Genomic DNA, 22951 nt, shown 5'->3' with positions numbered 1-22951 from the left:
ATTGTGATTAATTGAATGTTAAATAAATAAAAGGTTTAGCTGATAATTCTCAGATAAGAGATATTGATATTTCTCCTCTTTCTTGTATTTTTGTGAAATCTAAAAATTAAAAAAATAAAAGAAGAAATAAACAAATATATATATATATATATATATATATATATATATATATATATATATATATATAAACAAAATAGACAAAACAGGATTACATAATTTTTTTTACATTTAGTTAATTTTACAAATTAACTAAAGAATCTCGTTAAAAAATAATATAATAAAAGTAAGATATGTGTTTTCTATGTTAAACAGCCTTAATCGAATCAACATGAAAAAAGATTTGCTCGGATATAAGTCGAGAAATATTAAAAATTTTTATCTATGACGAAACACGTTCAGGAAAATTATGTATACTATCATCAAAATATAAGATTTTTATCTTGTTTTATTAATAACAATAAATATATATATATTGACTTTTTTAATGAAAAAAATACAAGGATTTAGTATGAAAGTAACATTTGTTTACCACAATAAATATAATGTATGTATAAAAGCAGGGAATATTCATTCGATGTAATGTTCATGGTAGGAATTTTCTTTCGAGACTAATCACAAAATGGAAGGATCTGTAGGAATAAATTTTTTTGCTGTGCATTGATTTTTCATAACTATGCGAATGATCAGTTCCAAAATGTAATGGTTGCATGCACACATGTCTTTGGATCCAAAAGCAATTTATCATTCGTTCAAAGTAATTATTCACCAGTCATCATCTCCATGAATTCTGAAACGAGAAAGAAAACAATAAATTTACAAGCAATTTTTGTTTAGCTTTGCCTTAAATTAATTAGATAATTTTAGTTAGATAGTTTTAGAATTTCAAATTATTCTCGTTCTGACGATTCAATTGATAATAAGTTTCTGATTTTCAAGATCAAGGATTGTTTTAAAAGTATATTATAAATATTTTTGTTTATTCGTTTCTATTTTTTTAATTTTCATTCTTTTTGACAAAATCTTATTTAATTTAATTCTTCAATAATAATTAACATATCTCTTATATAATAAATTTCTTGCTATTGGGTTTAAGTAATTCCTTTATATGCATGCATTTACTATTTGGTATACTTTTAAACTATTTTATTACAGAAATTAAAGATCATTAATTTAATCACTCATAATAAATACAAACTGATAATATACGAAAATTAAAACTCCGCCTTTTCAGCGGATTGAAAATAAGTTTCAATTCACTTTTAATACACTTATTTCTTGCAGAATTATTACTTTATTCGATATTTATGAACATCTGAAATTCATCAAGAATTGGAACGGACGTGTGATTTTGATAAATCGCTGCGATTTGTTAAATACGAATATAAAAATAGATAGTCGCGGATCACGAAATCTGTGACATCATTCATGATCATTTCCGATCTGCCAGATGTTTCACATATAAATAAATCACTGGGTTTTGCAATAAGATACCGATTCTTTAGAAGAATAAAGTAGGGAATATTTTAATTTAACAATGATAAACATAATATTTTTCATTTCATTAAAATTGGAAAATATTTCGAGACGAAATGCTTTCGTAAAAAATTAAAAATTATTTCTTTTTAAAGCCAAGCCATCCAAAAGTCTATATTTTGTTTTCTTAAAAAAAATGCTTTTTTTGTCTATCGAAAAAAAAAACAGAAGAAGGAAATAGAATAGAACGTACCATCAAAATCAACTGTACCAGAGCCGTCAGAATCGATCTCTTCAATCATCATGTCCAATTCTTCATTCGTCAATTGATCATCCAATTCTCTCAGGATCTCGCGTAAGCACGACGTTGGGATGTAGCCGTTACCTAAATAAGAATAAAAAAAATTGCAGATTTAAATAACATTTGATTAATTTAGATTTCATAAAAATTGCTAAGAGATCATTAATAATCGCTACACATTGTTTTATTATTAATCGTAAGTTCAAAAGCATTATCTTCAATTGGTACAAACAATAGATTTGTACGGAATTTATCCGCTTCGTAAAGCGGATAATTTCTCTTCTCGTTGTCAGTCATACACACGTTAAAATAGATACGCACTGCTTTCGATATAATCGTAATTCATGAAAGATGTGTTACGACATTCTTGGCTTTTGGCCGCCACGTGAGGTGATTCCGTTGGGAATCTCCGCGTAGCCGGCTTATTTTTACATTCACGTATAGTACGAACTTAATGCGCTTGTTTGTATCCCGACGTTTCCTTGTCATACTTTGTCACATATGTCTCTTTCCTCGAGAATTGCGAGATGGATTTTGTTGATTTTACAAAACAAAATATTTGCACTTAGAAAGACCTCGTGTAATTTTATAGATTAGATATAGAAAAGACATTGTATATATAAAAGCAACAGATAAATGTTATACAGTATCGGACATTTTTCGATTTAAAATATATTATTCTAAAAAAAAGTATGAAAATAATGAATTAATTTTATTGCAATGTTAACCGTTGTTGGACATTCTTACAATTTATGATCAGAGATATATTTAGAAATTAGAAAAGATAATTCCAAATCAGTGCTATAATGAATCAATTATAATATCATACAATGTGACACGATATGACAAAATGTACCAACGGATTATATTGTTTTCGCATTCTTAAACGTTTATCGTTGCTTTCGAAATTATTGGATTTAATATAGTCGTTACTAAAACGATCAGCGAATTGCCTGCGATGTCATCACCTAACGTTAACAGTGCATAAATAATGGGAAACCTCGTTTCTCCATTAAAACTGTTTATATGAGCAACTTGCCCTACCTTCCTTGTCGTAGAGCCTGAAAGCCTCCCGAAGTTCCTTTTCCAGAGCCTCTGCGTCCTCTTCAACGATAAATTTCGCCGCCAATGTGACGAATTCCTCAAATTCAAGTCGTCCAGATTCTGCAAGCGAAGAATTGTGTAAGAAAGAGATTACGAATTCTATAAATAGAATTCTGTGAGGCCAATTATACAATAAATTAAATCACGACATTTGACAACAACTCGTATTAAGGTCGTATAACAATCTTGTAAACACGTTGAAAATAGAAGAGTAAACATGTCATTATTGCGCAGTCATTAATATACTTTAAATAAACTTTATTGTATTTTTAATATCTAGCTTTAATTGCGTTAAATATTAAATCTAATTTCTAATTTTAATTGCGTGAAGTATTAATATATAGTATGTTATTATTTACTATCGGCATCAACTTCATCAATGAGTTCGTCCAAGATTTTCTTATTGAATGGTTGGCCCATTAGTCGAAGAATATCAGCCACCATGTCAGTGGGGATGCTGCCGCTCTTGTCCCTGTCGAAGCTGTCGAAAGCTTTGCGTAGAACTGCAAAATATAAATGACTTATTCTATATTTATTATTAATATTTATTAGAATTTTTATATAAAAAAATTTCTTCTTCTGAAACTAGAATTTTGTATCACTCTTGTATCATTATTTTCTCAATTATAATATCGAAATCTTTTACACAAAATTAATTATCATAAAATCAATATTTTATACAATTTTATATATTCTTTAGTATAATTTTTTCTGAAAATTTTAGGGAAAATAATAAAAATTAAGAAAAGACTCGAAATAATATAAAATATAAATAGCAGGTTTTAGATTCGATAAATCTTAATCGAAGATTTAGCTATAACTATTATAATTATAGTTAAAAATAATTGAGGAGAATTATTAAAGGAGACAAATAAAAGACAGAATAGTCTCTTCATCGAGATTAGTTTCGCCGACAATAAGTCATCCGGCTAAAGACATTAAATGCCGCAGCGATACGGATTTAGACCGAATGTTAATGTCCTTCCGTCAGCACTAGCCAGCTGAGCTCTAGACTAGACGCTGAGCTTATTTAGCTTGGTACACCATTGCAGCAGGTTACATGATCGGATTGTTTATCAAGATCCTTTGGAAATTTCGTAATTACACGCATCTGCGATTTCGCGTATCATACGATCTCGTGAGGTCAGATGAATTTAAATTATTATTTTTAATTAATATGATTATCATTATTGTTGTTTAATTTCTTTGAATTATTATACGATCCAAAATTCACAAGCTTTTGACACTTTACTAGTATCATATTACTTCACTGTTTTTCGCGATTAATCTTTCTCATTTTCATTGCAAACACACAAAATTACTCGGCGCCAAAATAGACAAGAATTCGCCATAATTTGTACGAAATATTTAAAAAATGTACATATAACGTATATTAATATTTAATTAATGTGCAATATCTAATATTTTAAATTAATTAATATTTATATTAATTTAACTATATATAAAAATTGTACGAAATGTTTGAAGGAGAGTTTTGTGGTATCTTAAAAACTTTTTTGTTTTATTTTATGATAAATAATGCGTCAGTTCCATTATTAATCAAATGAAAAGAATTGAGCCTTGATGTATTTTCGGCAGCCTCGAGGAGAATTGTATTGTTCGAGTTATATTCGTAGCATACAGAGCTCTCTCTCTCTCTCTCTCTCACTCTAGTTGTGCGTTATTTCGTTGTAAAGAAAGAGCTTGATTTATGCGAGAGGGCACATTTTGCTCCAAGCGTTTTGAAATTTCTCTCTTTGAGTGATCCGACACGATGATCGCAAACAGCTGGAAACGACAGTCGCCCATTTTTCTGGCCTTCCGTTCTAAAGAGTAACTTTTCGTTCTCTCCTTCCTATTTTTATCATTTCGATACACGTGCGTATTCGTAGAATCGATCATCGTATGCGCGAGATACTCCCTCGTCTCGGTTGGGAGACCCGTGCGCTTTTCGAGGGATAGCTATACATAGACACACTCTCCGCAGCTGCCCCCGATCGGATTAAAGCGTAAATAAACTCGGGTAAAGACTCGGCGAAAGCGAAATGAAAATTTATCCGGGCTCGACGTCAATTGCTGTTATATCGTCTTTCGATCTAAAGGGTTTCTATTTTCATTCTCTCTAATATAAACCATCCTTGACGAACTATCGTGATGCCGAAAATGCTTTTACAAACGCTGCCATACGATCTTTCCTTTATCAGAGAGAAGGAAACTGAAAAGATTGACATGTATATAAATCTTTTAAATCGACATAATTTTTTAGCAATTAAATGTTACATTTATCGTAATAGTAAATCGCAGATAATATCGCGTAAAGTAGCTTCTCTATCAATTCTTGACACGTAATATTACGGCTTCAAGTTCTGGGCAGTTGTACAAGCTTGACTAAATTTATATCTATTTGTTCTGCATTTTTGGCCAGTGCATTTTACAATTTGTTTATTTCATGAATCTTCTTGAGATATATGCTATCTTTTCGTTATATCGATAGCAAGATTATAATAGATAATAACACCTCTCGATTACCTCGTTTTAAACGGTATGAGTTTGAAATTGTTAGTGCGATTTTACTTTAGGGATTAACGAGCTGTTAAGAATACATACCGGCAATTTGTTCCGCCGGCAACTCATCAGCCTGTAAACATCGCAAGAAATACGATATAATTATAATTGACACTAAATATAAAATAAACATTATATAAAGATGTCTACACGGTGAACACTTTCATCATTCCTATTAATCGAAAGTATTATACAATTTGTTAAAGACTTTGAATAGATTTGATCCGATTAAAAATCGATGCAGTTACTTTTGGTAGAAACATTCGTGCATTGTTAAAATTCATTCAACAGATGTTTTTTTAACAATTGAGTTTATCTTTACTTCTGAAATTGAAGATTTCAAATATAGAAATATTTTATATAGGATTATACTTCAAAAAATATCTCGAAATTAGTTACTATGAAAATATTTTGGAAGTCTTCACAGGCATGCAGTACATTACAAGCAGAATAATTGAACTTCTTAGTTAATGAATTTTTGAATTATAATTTTATCAAAGTAAATCGTGCATAGTGTTCGTATTTTTAATGATTTTGCAATAATTATGCCTTATCACAGGATCATTGTTTTATTCAAAAAGCTTCAATTATCTTTCTATTCGATTTTACCGATAATAATTCATTAAAATTAACTTTGTCCGAACCGCCACTTTAAACATATCATAATTGATCGTATCAACCTCTGCATAAGAATCGTACAGGAAGATTTTTTTTCATTTAATAATATATTTTAAGCAATAAGATACGTATTAGTTTCGAAGCTAATGTTAAAGTGGCGGTCGAACTGACTCGCCGTCTAAGAAACAATCACGTTTTTCCAGAATCCCATCCATCACGGCTCCAAAATATCTCTCTCAATAAATGGTCAATCGATCAGATATTTTATACGCGTGCTTAGCATACTATTAGATTACTATTAGATTAATTAGACTATTGTAAATCCGAGCTACGTGATACGTGTTAAGCATTACTGAATCACGATGCATAAAAAATAAAACAAAAAGAGTGCAAACGATATTTATAGAAACAGATTAGAGAAAGAGATCTAAAAAGTTAAATACCCAGGCGGTGACGTGCAGATAATTTTTTCTTACGATAGACAAGAAGAAAGAAAGAGAGAAAGAAAGAGACGATTAAAAAAATACAACAAATAACTAAAGTACAGATTGACAGTAGGAAAACGTGTATGTTTACCAGGGCGACGACTTACAATATCATCGATAGAACATACCATGATGATGGCGCGATAGGACTTTCTTTTTTTTTTTTTACTCTACTTAAAACACCGAGATATTACTGTGCGGTCTCGCACGAATTGCCTGACACGTCTGAATCTGAAGATATGAAAACGTGCAATTCCAAAGAGGGGGTAGAGAATCTCTTTCGCGGGTCGCCGATTAAACGCACTGCCGCGAGGCGACGCGGCGCCGCGGTAATATTCGAATAGGACGATATAGCGGTTGCGTGCCAGTCGCGATCCGCACCCCGCAAGCTCCAGCCAATCGTCGGTCCATGTCTGTTCGATGGTCCACGAAGCTTTCGGGAAGGCGCTTGCGCTATTTCTGGGACGCCGTGTACGACGTACCTACCAGTCGCGGGGGTCTCTCGCAGATCGCAGAGGCGGGTTTCTCCTCGTCTCGAATTCACCCGCGAGATCTGATAACGGTGGCGAAAGACATCTGGCTATTATTCCAATTCAACTATTTTTATCTCTTCAATCTCTTTCTCTCTCTTTCTTCTCTTTTGATGCGAACTGAAAAAAAGTTGTGAGAAATTAATTTTCAGATTATAATCTCTAAAAGATAGTTCAAAACTGACAAGGAGAAAGTTTCAAGTTTCAAGTTTAAGAAAACAATATCATCAAAAAAATAAGTCTCTCTGACGAAATATTTTGCATTTTTGAAATTCTTTGATGTTGGATAGATTTTATCTTAACGGAAAGTAAGAAATATTAGGAAAAGTGCCATTCAATACGATTATATTTAATTAAATATGCATCTCCATTCATTTGTACTGTTTTGTATCCTGAGCCAAGGCGTATTAATCAAAAAACTTTGACGCAAAGCTCAATGATTCGCGAAGAAAATTTAGATCTATAAACACTTCTTTTTGAGAAATTATTCACACAAAACTGGTAGTTATTACGAATATAATTATCCATGTAAAATTAAGGATACTATTATAATTTCTTTCAAAAATAATTTAAATGATTCCTTGATTTGTAAAATTATTTGCGTAAAAAGTGTGAATTGTACATAGAATAAAACAAATAAGCAGATAATTATAATAAAATAAATTATTGCTTGACATTGGATTTTGGAACTTGAAGTTTTGCAAATATTTAATATAAAAACGCGATATTCCAACAAGTTTTTATTAGATCGCTTATATTGTATGATTACAACCGTTCCCTCCTGCGAGAGAACGTAGCGATGTACTGCAGTGGTACGAAAATAGAGAATGAAAATCCTGCGGTTAGAGTAAGCGACAGTAAAACGTAGAAGAGTATGGTGCACCGGATAAATCGATGTCAGACTCACCATTTGGAATCGGGACAAAAACCTTCGTAACAATAGAAGCAACGGACAATTTAATTAAAAAAATAATAATCGCCCTACGCTGAATTTTTCTTGCGAAAATAATAATTGTAACAATGAGCTTTCTTGTAATCAACGAAGAATCAGAATGTAACATTATGTATTGTATATAAGATACACTTTATACATTGTATTAATTAGAATATTACTTTTCTTTCAAGAGAACATTATTTCATTTGATAACAATAATTATTTGCTTTTGTGCGCTTTCAATATTACACATTATTGCAAAAATATATGATATATACATATTCTCTTGTTAGAATATAATATATAGAATCTGGATAGAATTATAATTTACTCAACGAATATTCGTCAAGAGTTACAGCTGTTGTATTACGCCATAATCATAAATATAATATTGCAGCAAAATTTATCATACAAATTTGACACTCTTGGATTTGTCGAATATTTGGTGATTTGTTTTAAAATGAGAATGACAAGAAAATTTATTTAGAAGCACGTTTCATATTTTATATAGCAATTCTTATATCAAATGTCGATTAAAATTATTTATTCAATTATATTCTTATAATGCATATCTACAAATGCGAATAAATTTAATTAATATGTCAATATGATTCATAATTAATGCTAAAAAGGATAGATGTTGATTTTATATAATTGACAATTTCTTTGCTTCTGAAGAAATATTTCTATTAGATTAGATATTGAGAAACATAACTTTCATTCATAACGTTCATTCTGTATTTCTTTTTAATTAATTAAAGTTAATCGATTAATTAATTACAAGATATTAAATCGATTAATTAATTAATTGCAAGATATTAAAAGTGAAGCAATTTTTAAGATATCGTTAATTTTTGCGTATTAATATACGAGAAATTAGATTTAATATCACGTATGGTGAAAAAATGTAAAGTACAGTAAGATACATATTTCGTGTATTTTCGCGAACATGTGCCAAGTAGATTTCCGGACATTTTGACAGGATCAAAATGAGCGATGAGGTATAAAAGAGCGCATGGACATTTGCCAGTAGAAAATCTCTGCGCGGACAGTGCTCTGCATGAAAACAATAAACAACCGTCTTATATACATATATGTATATGTATATTTCGTTTATATATTTCTATATTTTGTGGCTTAAATGCGTCATCCATTGATGATGCTTAATTAATCTTATATAAAACATCACTCAAATTCGCTGTATGTTAATCGAATAGAGCTATGTATTTTTATCATATCATTTTGCGATAACATTTTCCCTTACTTTGATCTGGTCTCTTATAAATATTGTTTTAGCAAAAATGTTCATTACATATTAAACTTTGCAATCACTCAAGAGTTAAAAATCTATTAAAGTTAGTTTGAAATTAATTGAACAATATAATTCGTTTATTGATTTTTTTAATTCAATTCTTTGAAATTTGATTCTCATTTCAATTTTTTAAAAGATTGCAAATAGCGACAGACTAGGAATTATAATCCATTATACAGCTTAATTCGCCAACCAGCCGAGAATATAAATATGCTATTTGTTCTTCGAAGCAAAAATACAATTTGTTTATCTGCTTTGAAAACAAACTAATTTAGTGCATTTTGATATATTTAGCACCTAAGATTTCATTGGAATGTGCGTATATAAACGTATGCGACATAAACAAAAGAGAACCGGTACTTTATTTGAATTACAATAGCCTCATTTTTCACATTTTTCATTTAATATAATCGTTTAATTTTGAGTTTTATTTGAATGTATTTTTTTCAAGCATTAATTTTGATTAAAAGAACAAAATTGAGATAAATATCACAATTACACGATTGACTATATAATTATTTGCATTGGATGTTTGCTGACTAAAAACTATAAAAGTATAATTACATTTAATATAATATGAAACTTATACTTTAAATTTATATTTTATCGGACACATTGTAATAAGTGATCGATAAATCGATGAATTTGGAAGCATTAATGGATGCATTTGAGTTCTCCAATTTTATTACAAACAAGCAAACACTCGGTCTTGGACGGCATTCGTGTCTGATTGAGATATTTACGCTCTCGACAAGTTGGATCATTTCAGATCACTTTATTAGTTTTTGAATTTGGCATCGATAAATCAACCTCTTGGCACCCTTACCGTTTTTCGCGTCGCATGTTTTCTTCTCGTCATCGTGGAAATCTCTGATTCGAATAATATACTTCCAGTCACGTTTTTTATTTATGCCGACGATAAGTCGTATCTCCTGATCCAAATATTGAGTTTATTATTTTTGAAGTTTACGAATCATCTTATGTTATTAATAAAATCATATCCCAACATCTTGAATATCCTGGAAAATTTAAAAAAGGTAAAAAATACAAGCAAATTTTATCTAAGACGAATTTTGCAATTTTATCAACGAAATTGATCCATCAATTGTTGCTGGCAGGATTTAAGCAGAAATCAATAAAGATTTAAGTTTTGTAATAATATCTTTTTACTTTTTTTTTGTTTATACGAGGTTATGACGGAAAAAAGAATAGTAAATAGAATTGCAATGTCTTCTTTTTCCTTGAATTCCACACTGTCAATGTATGCTGTATAGAAAACATTTACTTATATATAAGATACAGTTTCAAATTTAATTCGGAACTTTTCACTGAAACAAAACAACATAAACTTTGATTTCAAAGAAGAAAACAATCAAAGAAACGATAATACACGATGTAAACATCGAATAAAATCTATCGATTAGTCGAACAATCGACTCCGTTACCTTTCATCGCTACAGCTGATATCGATTTAGATGACATTTCATATATTTACATGTACTTTATATCTTGATGTTATTTCCTATGACTAAGTGGAACTGAACGCTTTCTCTCTACTGAAGAATATATATTTTATATTCGATAAACGCGCGAAAATATCGTCGCGAATATATTCATTCGTATTCGAATAATTCGTAAACGCGATAACGAAAAATGCCGGGGACTCCGATGGAACAGGACAACAACGTGTTAGGGAAATTGCAAAGTGAACGATCGCCGGACGAACCGAAGAACGAATCTGTCGTGCGTGAAATAACGCAGACCGATCGGCTGAATAAGAAGCTGCTCGTGTCGGTTTTGGAGCGTATGAAAAAATCAGACGGGCAGTTTGACAAGTTTATGGAGGACGAGAGAGGAAATTGCGAATCGCACGACGACAGTGACTTCTAAGACGACCGGTATCCGGTAGAAGTAAGCTGTGTATTTTGAATTTTTAGAAATTTTTGATTATAAAATTTTATATATAAAGCACTATTTAAAAAAAAAATGCTTCTCGCATTTATTTTGTTGAAATAAAATCTATTTTGTTGAAATAAGAAAATTGCCAGACTTTGTATTCAAAGATAAATTAGGGTTAGTTACTTAAAGAGAGAGAGAGAGAGAAAAAAAAAATACCCTCTATTTAGTTTAGATTAGATTAATTTAGAATTCCTGATAATTTGGTGATATGCAATGATGTGGTTATTCTTGTTTGTATTTAACGATTTTATATCTTTTTTTAGGAATTTGCAAGTGGTGCTTAAATTTAATCAAGATACTTTACACTATACATCATGACGGATATTCCCGATTATGAGGGTGATGATGATATCGTGGAATATTATGAAAATAAAGAATCCGATGATGAGCGTGGTAGCCTTGGGATGGCAGGAGAAGCAACTTCTGATAATGAGGCAGACACTGGGCGAAGAATCGATCCATCAAAGTCTAAAACACATACAGTTAGAAATCCTATGCCCAAACTGAATACAGAGCGATTGAAAGGTCCCAATGGTATTCACACTATTGAAAAATATTTTGAGGGTTTTAAGTTTTATGGCAAAGGACATGAGAAAACGGATCTTGACAGAATTATGAAAAGATTGGAACATTGGTCCTATCGATTATTTCCAAAATACCATTTTGATGATTTTCTTACAAGAGTCGAGCAACTAGGGACAAAGAAGGATCTGCAGGTGTTTATGAAAAAGTATCGATTGGATATGCTCACTTCAGATGATGATTTAATTATCCATGATAACATGGATAACGAAGAAGATCAACCAGAGAATGCACCTCTGGATGATTTCGATTTATTGATAACAGAACAAATTCAAAAACAAAAGCAAGCTGAAGCACGAAATTCCATGCCTACTGCAGCTCCGAGCATTTCTAACGAGGATGCTTTTGATGAACTTCTGATGCAATCTAATAATTTATCAAATTCACAAATACAATCCACAAGCACTGCCAAGGATGAATTGAACGATGAGATAAAAGAACGAATCGAGAGAAACAAACAACTGGCTATTCAAAGAAGACTTCAGCGACAAAAAGAACGTGAAGGAGAACCTAAGAGGACTAAATTGATTGAGCGCACAAACGTAGAAACTCTAAGTGAAAACAATAATCCTATAACAGTTTACGAAGGGACAAATACATCTCAAGTCGATAGTACGCAGTCACAACTCAATGAAGATGCAAATGAAGTATTTGCTAGTAAATCGGAAGAAATACTATCGAATGAGAAGCCAACAACAGATCGTATTTAAGCAACTTAAAATATATAGTAATATAAAATTTTTGTTACATCCACACATATAAGATTAAAGTATCATTTAGAAGTATTTATCATATAATAAAAATTATCGCTTTATACCTGTAATTATTGTAGAAGTAAGCCAAAATGTAGTTGTTACAAATGTTTATGCAAAGATCAATTTCCAATATACTTAATAAACAAAAATTTAATTTTTATTGAAATTTATATCTGCTTGTATTAATTTCTACGCTTTTGTGTGCTAATATATAACACATTATTTCCTCGTATAAAGGCATCTCCATACTTGTCCTTCAGCTGTCCATTGACATATTCTTCTGTCTGTTCAAGCGCTATGTTCATGTAACCATCGATACAAGCTAATACACCTGTAAATAAAATACTTGTTGCTTTAGAATATACAAAAGAAATTTCCAAATTTATAAAGCATGCGAACTATACTAATCAAATTGAAAAATAATTATTTTTATTTCAGTAGTGAAGATAATAATTAGATAAATATTAATATTATGCTAAAATATAACAAAAACATTTACCTCTGTAATCAACACCACTGTTTAATTTTACGACAACAGGCCGTCCATGAATTTGTTGTATAAATTGGGATAACGCTTCCTTCCGACTCATCTGTTAATATATAAAAATATTAGAGAATATTTATGTACATCGTGACATTTATCGTAATTTTCAATAATAATGAGTGAGAAACGAGTATAATTATCACGGATATTTTGTTTTACCTTTGTAAATAATACGGATATCTAACTAATACGTATATATTTCAAAACAGTTTTAACCTATTCGAAAAACTGATTTTTCATCAAATCAACATCTGTTATACCGACTGATCGCGTCAATTTTCCTTTGTGCTACGTGATTGGTTGTTACATGTTTATGTATGTAACATCAATAGAATGCCTGAAATTTTTATGAAAATTTCTCTCGATTTGATCAGCCTGTGCCGACTTAAAAAAAAGAAATTAGAATTTAAAATTTAGCTATTAACAGGTTATATCAAAATTTTAAACCACGTTTATGCGTGAAAAAGATTAGTAAAATAATATAAACGTAAGAAAATCGACCAATCAGTGAGACTTTTGAGAATGCTTTACTGTGATTGGTCGATTTGCTCGCGACTTTACCAAGTCAAAAGGTGAGATTACATGAACGATTTAACCGCATTTTCGATTGCGTTCAATTTGACGTTACTACTAGTGCTTAACCAATCAGAAAAGCAGCAAACATTTCTTTACCTCGATTGGTCAATGCACTTCGAAGCATTTGTAGCGCCATAAAAGCGGCTTTTATCGAATATATTCGTTGAATACGTCATCTTTACCGGTTTCTTTTCATATTCAGAAAATTCGTAAAAAAAGAGCGTTCTTTCAGAAGAATCAAAGATAATTTATTGATATTGTTATAAAGACAAGGTATTAACTCATCTATTAATTCACCTATTAATAGATTAATATTAACCGAGCTGCCACTTATATCCATTCAAGAGATTAGGCTAGGTCTGTTCTATATTCTGTTGTATATTTCAATTGTACAAAGTGCAATTGTTATTGCATGTTATGAAATTTTTTGATTAAATAGGCGTAATCTCAAATCGGATAAAATTGGTAGTAATTATTTATAATTTTATACATATTTATAATCTTTATTCAGTGATATGTGCCTTATTTTTTCAATTTCGAAGTTAATATTTAACATTCTTTTTATTGCGAGAAGCGAACTCGTATTTTAAAATCTCGATAGAGATAAACGAACAGGCAAACAAAAAACGACGGAAAAGAAAGAAGCGACCTTTGAAACTGAATTTGTGTTTTTATCACTGGCGATTACTCACTCGATTAGTCATTCAAATGTCGAGCGGCAAACACACGAGTCAAATAGTGCAATAAAAATCATGCAACGCGTAATGGTTACAGATGACAGATGACGAATTGATATGTAGCAACGCTAGATTACCATGCAAGAGAAGTACATATTTATCTACACGCGAATGCACCTATTATGAGTAGTTCCGCGCATAAAAACAAGCCTTGTGTGTGTGTTGTATGTGTGGATCTTTAACATAAATCTATTTTATTATCATACACATCGCCTTCAATGAGATGCGTATATATTTGCATAAGAGTTTGGAGGCAGATACACGTTTATGCAAATTTTTGAAAGAGGGAAAAAGAAGCGCGAGATAAAGATGTAGAAAGAGCCAACGAGAATTACTCGTTTCTACGACCGAACATAATTCGTTTTCGCTGTGCTTTTTCTTCATATCTAACCTGTTGCATTTCAAAACGCGAGTTGTGTAACATTTCGTAAGAGATCTTTCGACATGAAAAGGAAGAAAAGGTGTAGAAAGTGTAGAAAGTGCGGCTGCTGTGTGTGTGTGTGTGTGTGTGTGTATGCAACGCATTCCCCTCGTCCTCCCACTTTTCTCATCTACCAGTTAGTTATGTACGTTTTTATTTCGAGGTCACCTCTGCAATCATAAAGAACTGTGGCTAGAATCTCAGTTGATTCGCATTCCTCGATCGTTTTAGTTTAATATTAAGCAGTATTAAAAGTGAAACAGTATATCGTTAAAAGTGTATTAATATCGTTTAGGTACGAATCGTTAAATTTCATTAAACACGACGCGAAATACATACGTCAGAGAGGATTCGAAAATGTTTCCCTCGCGGTTGTGACGTAAATGTCATTCGTATAGTTCAAAGTGTTAATTTTATAAATATAATTGCTTCTCAGAATACAGGTATCCATCGTGTGTCTCGAGATTAATTAGTATTATTTTAATTTCCGATCGTAATAACAATGATAGTATATTGGCTACCGAAGAAACGTCTCGTGAAAAGGTATATTCGTTCGTTTAATTAAACCTGCATGTATTTGACGATTTTTTTTTCTTTTTTTTTTTTGGTATACGTATTCTTCCCCTTTTCCCGTCTTATTTTTTCTGGAAGCAAGAAGGTCCTTGACATACTCTCGATCGATATGTAACTACTATTATACAAACGTTGGGGTTTGAACTAAGTTTTTTTTACTAATCTATATCTATACTTATGCTGTCACTTTCACTTGTCTTAGACTAATATTTCACATAGGAAATATTACATGTGTGAGAGAAAGTAATATACAGAAAACATTTTTTTTAAAAGTATGATAGCATGTATAATTCGTATTTTTTTAATAAATCAATAGGATGAATTTTTTTAAGTATGCAAAAATGTGAATAAAATGTGAATAAAATTATAGAAAAAATATAATCTATTTTATAAAAAAAAACATTTATTGCTATTTTATATATTATTTCTATATAATTTCTATGTCATGTGTCAGAGAATCATCATTTTTAATTTTATATTTATATATAAAAGTTATACATTTATCATTCTATTATATAAAAATATTCAATGTATAAAAAGTACTGGAAAAGACTGAAATAAAGTAATTAAATTTCTATCAGAAATATTATACATTTACAAAAGGGATTGTTCTATTTTTTATGTATAAAATATATGTGTAAATACCATAAAATATACAAATATTTTGTTATTACGTCATTTTAATTATCTTATATATTTATATTTAACTCAATAATGATAGAAATAATTTCTTACAACAAGTCTCTGGAATTAAATTTAATCAAAGAGGACTAGAAAACGAGAAAACAATATAAACACCGGTAACTACTAACAATCATGATGTCAAGTTATCTACTATTAGCAGTGATAGTACCATTCGTCATCTTTGAGATTTGGCATACAGGAATGTAAGTTGTATTTGTAACTGTGAATATCTTTATTTTTACTTATTTGTACTTATCTTTGTATTTATTTATTTCTTTATATTCTTATATCGATGTCACTAAAATGTCATAATGTAGTTTGCAAGCTTATTTAAACAAAATAATTGTAAGATATGTATGTTTCTGTTTGTACAAAATTTATATGAACTTTTATCCTCAGTGCAATTATCTTAAATTGTCTTAAATTCATCATGACACATTGTGATATATTACAATTATTCTTGTGAGTCACAGTAAATCAATAATGAAAGAATTTATACAGGCTAATCTTATATAGCATGATATAACAAAATTGATTAGGAATATGTTTCATTAAGTTCATATAAAATTAATTTTCTTGTGAACACACAAGCTTTATATTTCATTACAATCTACTAACTTTTTAATTTATTTTTTAAAAACTAGTGACTTTGACACAGAAATGTTTTTTAACTTGCAAATAGTAGAAAAAGAACTATGGACTCTAATCATTTTGTTGTCAGTTATATAAATTAAGTAGGAGTGGGGTAAAATTGCGGAAAATGATTCAGTAGAAGAAAGAATAACTTGACTTAATATAAATACATATTCTGTGTTACAAATATCTATCTTTCTTTTCCTCTTTCTCACTTTTTCTCAGATAGATTCTCAAAAGATTCTTTGTTCTTGCTTGGATAACTGTTTGTAAGTATTTTACAATTTGTAAAAGAGATTGATTAACATAAAATTTGATAGAGTAGTATAGGTTAGTCAATTTTGCTAAATCTATAATTTTTTAAATAAATTTTTATATGTATACAAAGGTTTTATATAAATTAAAATGTGGAACAAAATTTTAAAAATTCAAATAATTCAATGATAATGAAGTACAAATTATATTTATTCAAATAATGCAAATTCAATGATAATGAAGTACAAATTATACTTAAGAAATAAAAAATGAAATATAAATATTCATGTATGCTTTATCAGTTTTAACTGCTTTGTATTATCTATTCACATATATATATGTATGTATGTATGTATTTATGTATGATATATATATATATATATATATATATATCTATTTCATGTATATATGTATGTAAAACTAGCAGTATATGTATATGTATAATATATAAAAATATTTGAAAAACAACTTTATGTAAACAACTTTATCATAAACATCAAGAAATATGATCATAGTTCATATATTTATTTTACGAATCAAGTAATCAAGTATATCTTTATGCATATCAAATTATAAATGAATAGAAATATGTAAAAAAAATTTGATCAATTTAAAGTTTATTGATATATAATTTTATATATATATATAATTCGCTATTTAAAATTAAATTTATCTCATATTTTCTTTCTATGTATATTATTTCCTTTCTTACTACGTATATTATTTCTTTACATTATTTTTCTTTATATTATTTTCTTTCTATGTATATATATATCATATTTTCTACTATGTATATATTTCTTACACTTAATGTGTGTGATCTTAACGATATTTATCCTATGTGTGTGTTTACTTAATGCATGCAATATTAATGCATATGTTTATAAATGCAGCTATCTTATTAGTTTCTTATTATTCTTATATTATATTAGTGTTGTGAAACTTGCAACTAACTGCTAATATTTTGTTTCTTTATTAAAATCCTACAAAGTATTTGAGTGTGCAATGACAAAAATAACTCGGTAATTATTATATATGTTGTTAAAGAATCATCCAAAGTTCTTTCAAAGTCCTTTAATCAATTTGAAGTCATCTTTTTTCATTATGAGATTATTATTTATCATACAATTCTTCGACTTTATGTGTCATATTTTTATAATAATATGAATTACAATTAAAATTCTGTTAATGTTATATAAAAAGTACATTTTTATGTATATTTGCTTTGTTTGTGATTTATCAGATGATATATCAGAAAGTTTATTTTGATTCACTAATTTTACCCATTGTTAGAAGAAATAATAATAAATATTTAATAATAAAAATTTTTATAAAATAAAGTTTATTTCACACAAATCAACAAACAATATGTATAGAACTTTAGATGGTTCTATATGTTTGAAATTGTTTTTGTTGTATATATCTTATTAATTTTGCTACTAGATCTATAGCTGGGTATATTTGTACATATGAACTTACTTACTTTAATATATATATATATATATATATACTTGTATTACAGATGCTTAATTTGGACAATGAAGGCATCTGTACTGATATATCTCGTTGTGTTTGGACTTCTGCCTGTAATTTTTCATTATTCCTACAGCATTCAGAAAAAGATACTTTTCTTAAATTTTGGTAAGATATAATATATAATTAATAATTGTAAACTTAATAAAAAATAATAAATAGTGGTATATATAAAATTAATATAATTGCAGTAACTTGAAAGTTTTTTTGAACTAATCAGAGAAATATATATATATATATATATATATATATATATATATATATATATACCGGGTGTTTCAGACCACCCGTACACCCCATTTTAAAGCAAAGGAAGTGGTTATTTTGAAAAATGTTTCAGACAAAAGTTGTTGAAGATAAAGTAATGCATTACATGGGTAAATTTGATTGACCTTGGGTGGCGTCGTGAATGTCATGTCAAGGTCGACTGGAATTTTTTAAATGGGAACCCCTATTTTTCATTGCATATTCTTGTAGCTTATCTCGAGAGCTTTCCAAAACACTATAATTAAGTACCTTTTTATTAAGTACTTTTTGAGTTATAAGGCTTGAAATAATTTCTTAATTTTATATAAACCATAAAATATCTAGTAAACCATTCATTTTTCGATTATCTTACCTTCATACTTTTATGTACAAAATAATGAGAGGAATCAATTGGTGTAAAGAAAACATACAGTTGTTTTTAAGAAAAAATATGGAATTGTTAATTGCAAATTACATATTTTTTCTTAGAAACAACTATGTGTTTTCTTTACACCAATTGATTCCTCTCATTATTTTGTACATAAAAGTATGAAGGTAAGATAATCGAAAAATGAATGGTTTACTAGATATTTTATGGTTTATGTAAAATTAAGAAATTATTTCAAGCCTTATAACTCAAAAAGTACTTAATAAAAAGGTACTTAATTATAGTGTTTTGGAAAGCTCTCGAGATAAGCTACAAGAATATGCAATGAAAAATAGGGGTTCCCATTTAAAAAATTCAAGTCGACCTTGACATGACCTTCACGACGCCACCCAAGGTCAATCAAATTTACCCATGTAATGCATTACTTTATCTTCAACAACTTTTGTCTGAAACATTTTTCAAAATAACCACTTCCTTTGCTTTAAAATGGGGTGTACGGGTGGTCTGAAACACCCGGTATATATATATATATAGAATAACATTTGTCTTTTTAATTTGAATATATTGAAATGTGATGGAAATTAACTCATGTAGTAGTTTATATTATATGTTGTTTTATTTCTCTTTCAGTGCAATGGCCACTTAAAGTGGAGTTTTCTGATCCAAAATCGGTTGGATTGGAAGGTGCTAGAAATTTTTATTTACATACTGATCAACAAGTTAAAATAGGTTTATGGTGAGTAATTGAGGAGATCTATGTGAAATTTTTAATCTGAAAAATTACATTGTTCTCTACACTATTATAATAACATAGTGTATATTGTTATATTAAAAGTTAGTACATTTACAGGCAGATATTACCACGGTCTTTATTAAATAATTCCATTCCTGCAACAGATGAAGCTTACGAAGCAGTTTTAAATAATTCCACACAACCTGTATTCCTATATATGCATGGAAACAGTGGTAATAGAGCAAGTTCGCATAGACTTGAGCTTTATAAGCTTTTTCAAGATTTGGATTATCATGTCATAGCTTTTGATTATAGAAGTGAGTATGCTTGAATTTACTTTTAGAATAATTGTGATTTAAAAATAAAAATGTTCAAGTATTATATTTAAATGCTTTTCTTAATTAATTTTGTCTGTTAATTTAGGTTATGGCGATAGTGATATAGTGGAACTTTCTGAAGAAGGTGTAGTTACGGATAGCAAATATGTTTTTGAATGGGTTATGAAAAAAGTTAATGGTTCAGTTCCAGTTTTTGTTTGGGGTCACTCTTTAGGAACTGGGTAAGAGATTTTTTAAAACTTGATTTTTTTTCATTTATAAACAGGAATAATTTGTTATGCTTGAAGTTTTGAAATTTTTATTTGTCATTAGAGTCTCTGCGCATGTATTAGCTCTACTAGCAGCTGAAAATATACAACCAGCTGCATTATTTCTGGAAGCACCATTTACCAACATAGCGGATGAATTAATAGAACATCCATTTGCACAGGTATTTAAATATTTACTTCTCGGTTAAGAAAGATGCATTATTTCTAATATAATCTTCATTTTTATATTTTTACACAGTTATTCAAGCATTTACCATGGTTCCATTGGGTGGTTGTTGAACCATTTTACAAGAACAATCTAAGATTTGAATCTGATAAACATATTACTAAAATTGAGTGTCCCATTATGATATTACATGCCGAAGATGATGGTGTAATTCCAATCTCCTTGGCAGAGAAGGTTCTATATTTATGACTTCAGATTACTGCATAAAGATTGTTATAAGAAAGGAATATTTTTGCACATGATTATGTATGTAATGTTTCAGCTTTATAAAACAGCAATAGATAGTCATGGAAATAATACAGATCGTATTCAAATGATAAAAATAGATTCATCCTACGGACTTGGACATAAGTATATCTGTAGATACAAAAAATTACCCAGTATAATTAAGTAAGTTATTAATATATTATTAAAATATAAACTCAGAGGAAGAATAATTTTACTTTTCTCAACGAAAATTTTATATTATTATTATGTTTTTAGGACATTTGTTGCTAAAGCAAACCAAAATCAGACTGAATAATTCATCTAAACTAGAAAAAGCTGAAATTGAAAATTGTCTCAATTGTGTCATAATTTTTTAGAAATTATTTGATTTATACGAACAGATATATGTTTTTACAAATTTATTTTAAAATAAATTAAATTCTGAGGAAAACATAAATCTAGAGGAACTAGAGTAAACATACTCAAACTATCATTTTTAAATATTTTGTTTGTTTAGGAATCTGTCACTTTTTTTGCGATATTAAAAATATACTTATTAAAAATTTCTTATTTAATATTTTAAGTCCAAAGTTAAAAATCTGTGGCATTAACCAAGATTTAGCTATGCACTGAGTTTATTATATTCGTTATATAAAATTTATTTAAATTTATTAAATACGTGAGAAATTTATTTATAAAATATACTTAGCTAATTTTAAAAAATATATATGTGTAATTATATGTGATATATGTAAGACATTCATCGAATTAGTATAGTATGATGATGACATTTTTATATGTCGTGAACATATATTTAAAATTATACGACGTGTCTATTAAATAAATGAGGATATATCGAATAAGTACTGTGATAACTGTATTGACACACAATTTAATAAAAATTACTAATTCCACGTGATTAACTTGTATGTACACGAAACAGTTTATAAAATACTCAGCATTATGCAACCGTGATACTATTGTTCTTTATACAATACTTCTATTTATAACGATGCATAATTTTAAGTGTTACATAGAAAGTGAACCGCTTATGTTTATTTCCTTATTGATATTATTAAAAGTTGATTTATAAATAGGTAAGATATATGTAAAATGTATGTATGCGTGTGCTCATGTGTGTAAAAATTTAGTACATATATTTAATATAATATTTACATGATATCCCTCGATATATATACTTCATATATCAATCTAAAATAATGTGCACACGATTTTCTTTTATATCTTTTTTTACAAGTATAATATTGTACATATTTCATTTTTACTTAACTTTATCAGTGATATAAAAAAAACGCGCGATTAAAATAAATAATGATAGAAACTTCAATTTATTATTTCATTAAGATTAGAGTTATGCATTTATTTATACAAAAAGCATTGCACGGTTGCCGGCAGAATTTCATTACGATAAAGAAAAAGAAATATTCTTGAAACAGCAACAAATTGATAGCAGAAAAAAAATTCTGTTTTCTATCGTAGAATCTTTTGTCACAATCAATTATCATAGGCGATTAATCATCCATTTTAATTTGGCAATTTCGTATCTGGCGTGCATCAAAATTTGAACATTCGCGCCGGATTCGGGTGTGAGATAGTCGAGCCTCTATTCTTAATTCAGTTCCCTATTTTTAACAATTTCTGTATTCTTAATCCATCTTGCTGTACGTGTAAAAATGACATTTCTGTTCGTATTATTTAAATTTTTTGCAGTCGAACCTTGCTATCTTCGATGCCTAAAATATACGTTAGTTTCATTTTAAATATGAAATTTTCTACGAGTTGCAAGCAACGTTAATTTCACGCTATTAAATAATAGATAAGTGTCAAGAATAAGGGAGTCCATTACGTCAGACGTTAAGAATAGAGGAGGAGCGTGTCGACTGTTATAAATGCGGACAGTTGCGCGCGCACAATGGCGCGTGCAGCAGACGACAGCTGTGGCATGTGGG

General features: G+C 29.1%; 4 protein-coding genes across 12 annotated transcripts; 2 read left to right on the top strand and 2 right to left on the bottom strand.

Annotated features, from left to right (window-relative positions):
• Positions 1-642: 642 nt before the first annotated feature.
• Positions 643-6879, bottom strand: LOC105249219 (troponin C). 2 transcript variants are annotated; one of them, XM_011254524.3, is made up of 6 exons: positions 6675-6879; positions 5486-5516; positions 3238-3381; positions 2819-2938; positions 1727-1858; positions 643-787 (listed from the first exon to the last, which is right to left on the bottom strand). In XM_011254524.3, exons 1-6 carry the CDS (start codon positions 6675-6677, stop codon positions 759-761), a joined length of 459 nt encoding a protein of 152 aa, XP_011252826.1. In that variant the 5' UTR covers positions 6678-6879; the 3' UTR covers positions 643-758. The 2 variants fall into 2 exon arrangements, with proteins under 2 accessions (XP_011252826.1, XP_011252825.1); XM_011254523.3 differs by having other exon boundaries at positions 6654-6870.
• A 4163-nt stretch (positions 6880-11042) lies between these two features.
• Positions 11043-12788, top strand: LOC105249218 (protein TIPIN homolog). Its single transcript, XM_011254522.2, has 2 exons — positions 11043-11233; positions 11545-12788. Exon 2 carries the CDS (start codon positions 11596-11598, stop codon positions 12571-12573), a length of 978 nt encoding a protein of 325 aa, XP_011252824.1. The 5' UTR covers positions 11043-11233; positions 11545-11595; the 3' UTR covers positions 12574-12788.
• LOC105249216 (U6 snRNA-associated Sm-like protein LSm6) lies at positions 12711-13496 on the bottom strand. The gene is made up of 3 exons (XM_011254520.3): positions 13322-13496; positions 13118-13208; positions 12711-12949 (listed from the first exon to the last, which is right to left on the bottom strand). The coding sequence occupies exons 2-3, from the start codon at positions 13206-13208 to the stop codon at positions 12801-12803; spliced, it is 240 nt and encodes a 79-aa protein (XP_011252822.1). The 5' UTR covers positions 13322-13496; the 3' UTR covers positions 12711-12800.
• A 945-nt stretch (positions 13497-14441) lies between these two features.
• On the top strand, positions 14442-21518 carry LOC105249255 (monoacylglycerol lipase ABHD12). Of its 8 annotated transcripts, XM_025409028.1 has the most exons (11): positions 14655-15191; positions 15333-15439; positions 16211-16356; positions 18564-18682; positions 19839-19944; positions 20059-20258; positions 20365-20500; positions 20592-20709; positions 20787-20948; positions 21037-21164; positions 21258-21518. In XM_025409028.1, the coding sequence occupies exons 3-11, from the start codon at positions 16286-16288 to the stop codon at positions 21295-21297; spliced, it is 1080 nt and encodes a 359-aa protein (XP_025264813.1). In that variant the 5' UTR covers positions 14655-15191; positions 15333-15439; positions 16211-16285; the 3' UTR covers positions 21298-21518. The 8 variants fall into 8 exon arrangements, with proteins under 8 accessions (XP_025264817.1, XP_025264816.1, XP_025264815.1 ...); XM_025409031.1 differs by lacking the exon at positions 16211-16356 and having other exon boundaries at positions 14654-15191; XM_025409029.1 differs by lacking the exon at positions 15333-15439.
• Positions 21519-22951: the final 1433 nt, after the last annotated feature.

This window comes from Camponotus floridanus, unplaced genomic scaffold (assembly GCF_003227725.1).
Source record: "Camponotus floridanus strain SB8 unplaced genomic scaffold, Cflo_v7.5 scaffold24, whole genome shotgun sequence".
NCBI lineage: Eukaryota > Metazoa > Arthropoda > Insecta > Hymenoptera > Formicidae > Camponotus > Camponotus floridanus.
The sequence above is the reverse complement of the archived record's forward strand: the minus strand, read 5'-3'. Positions and strand labels throughout refer to the sequence as shown.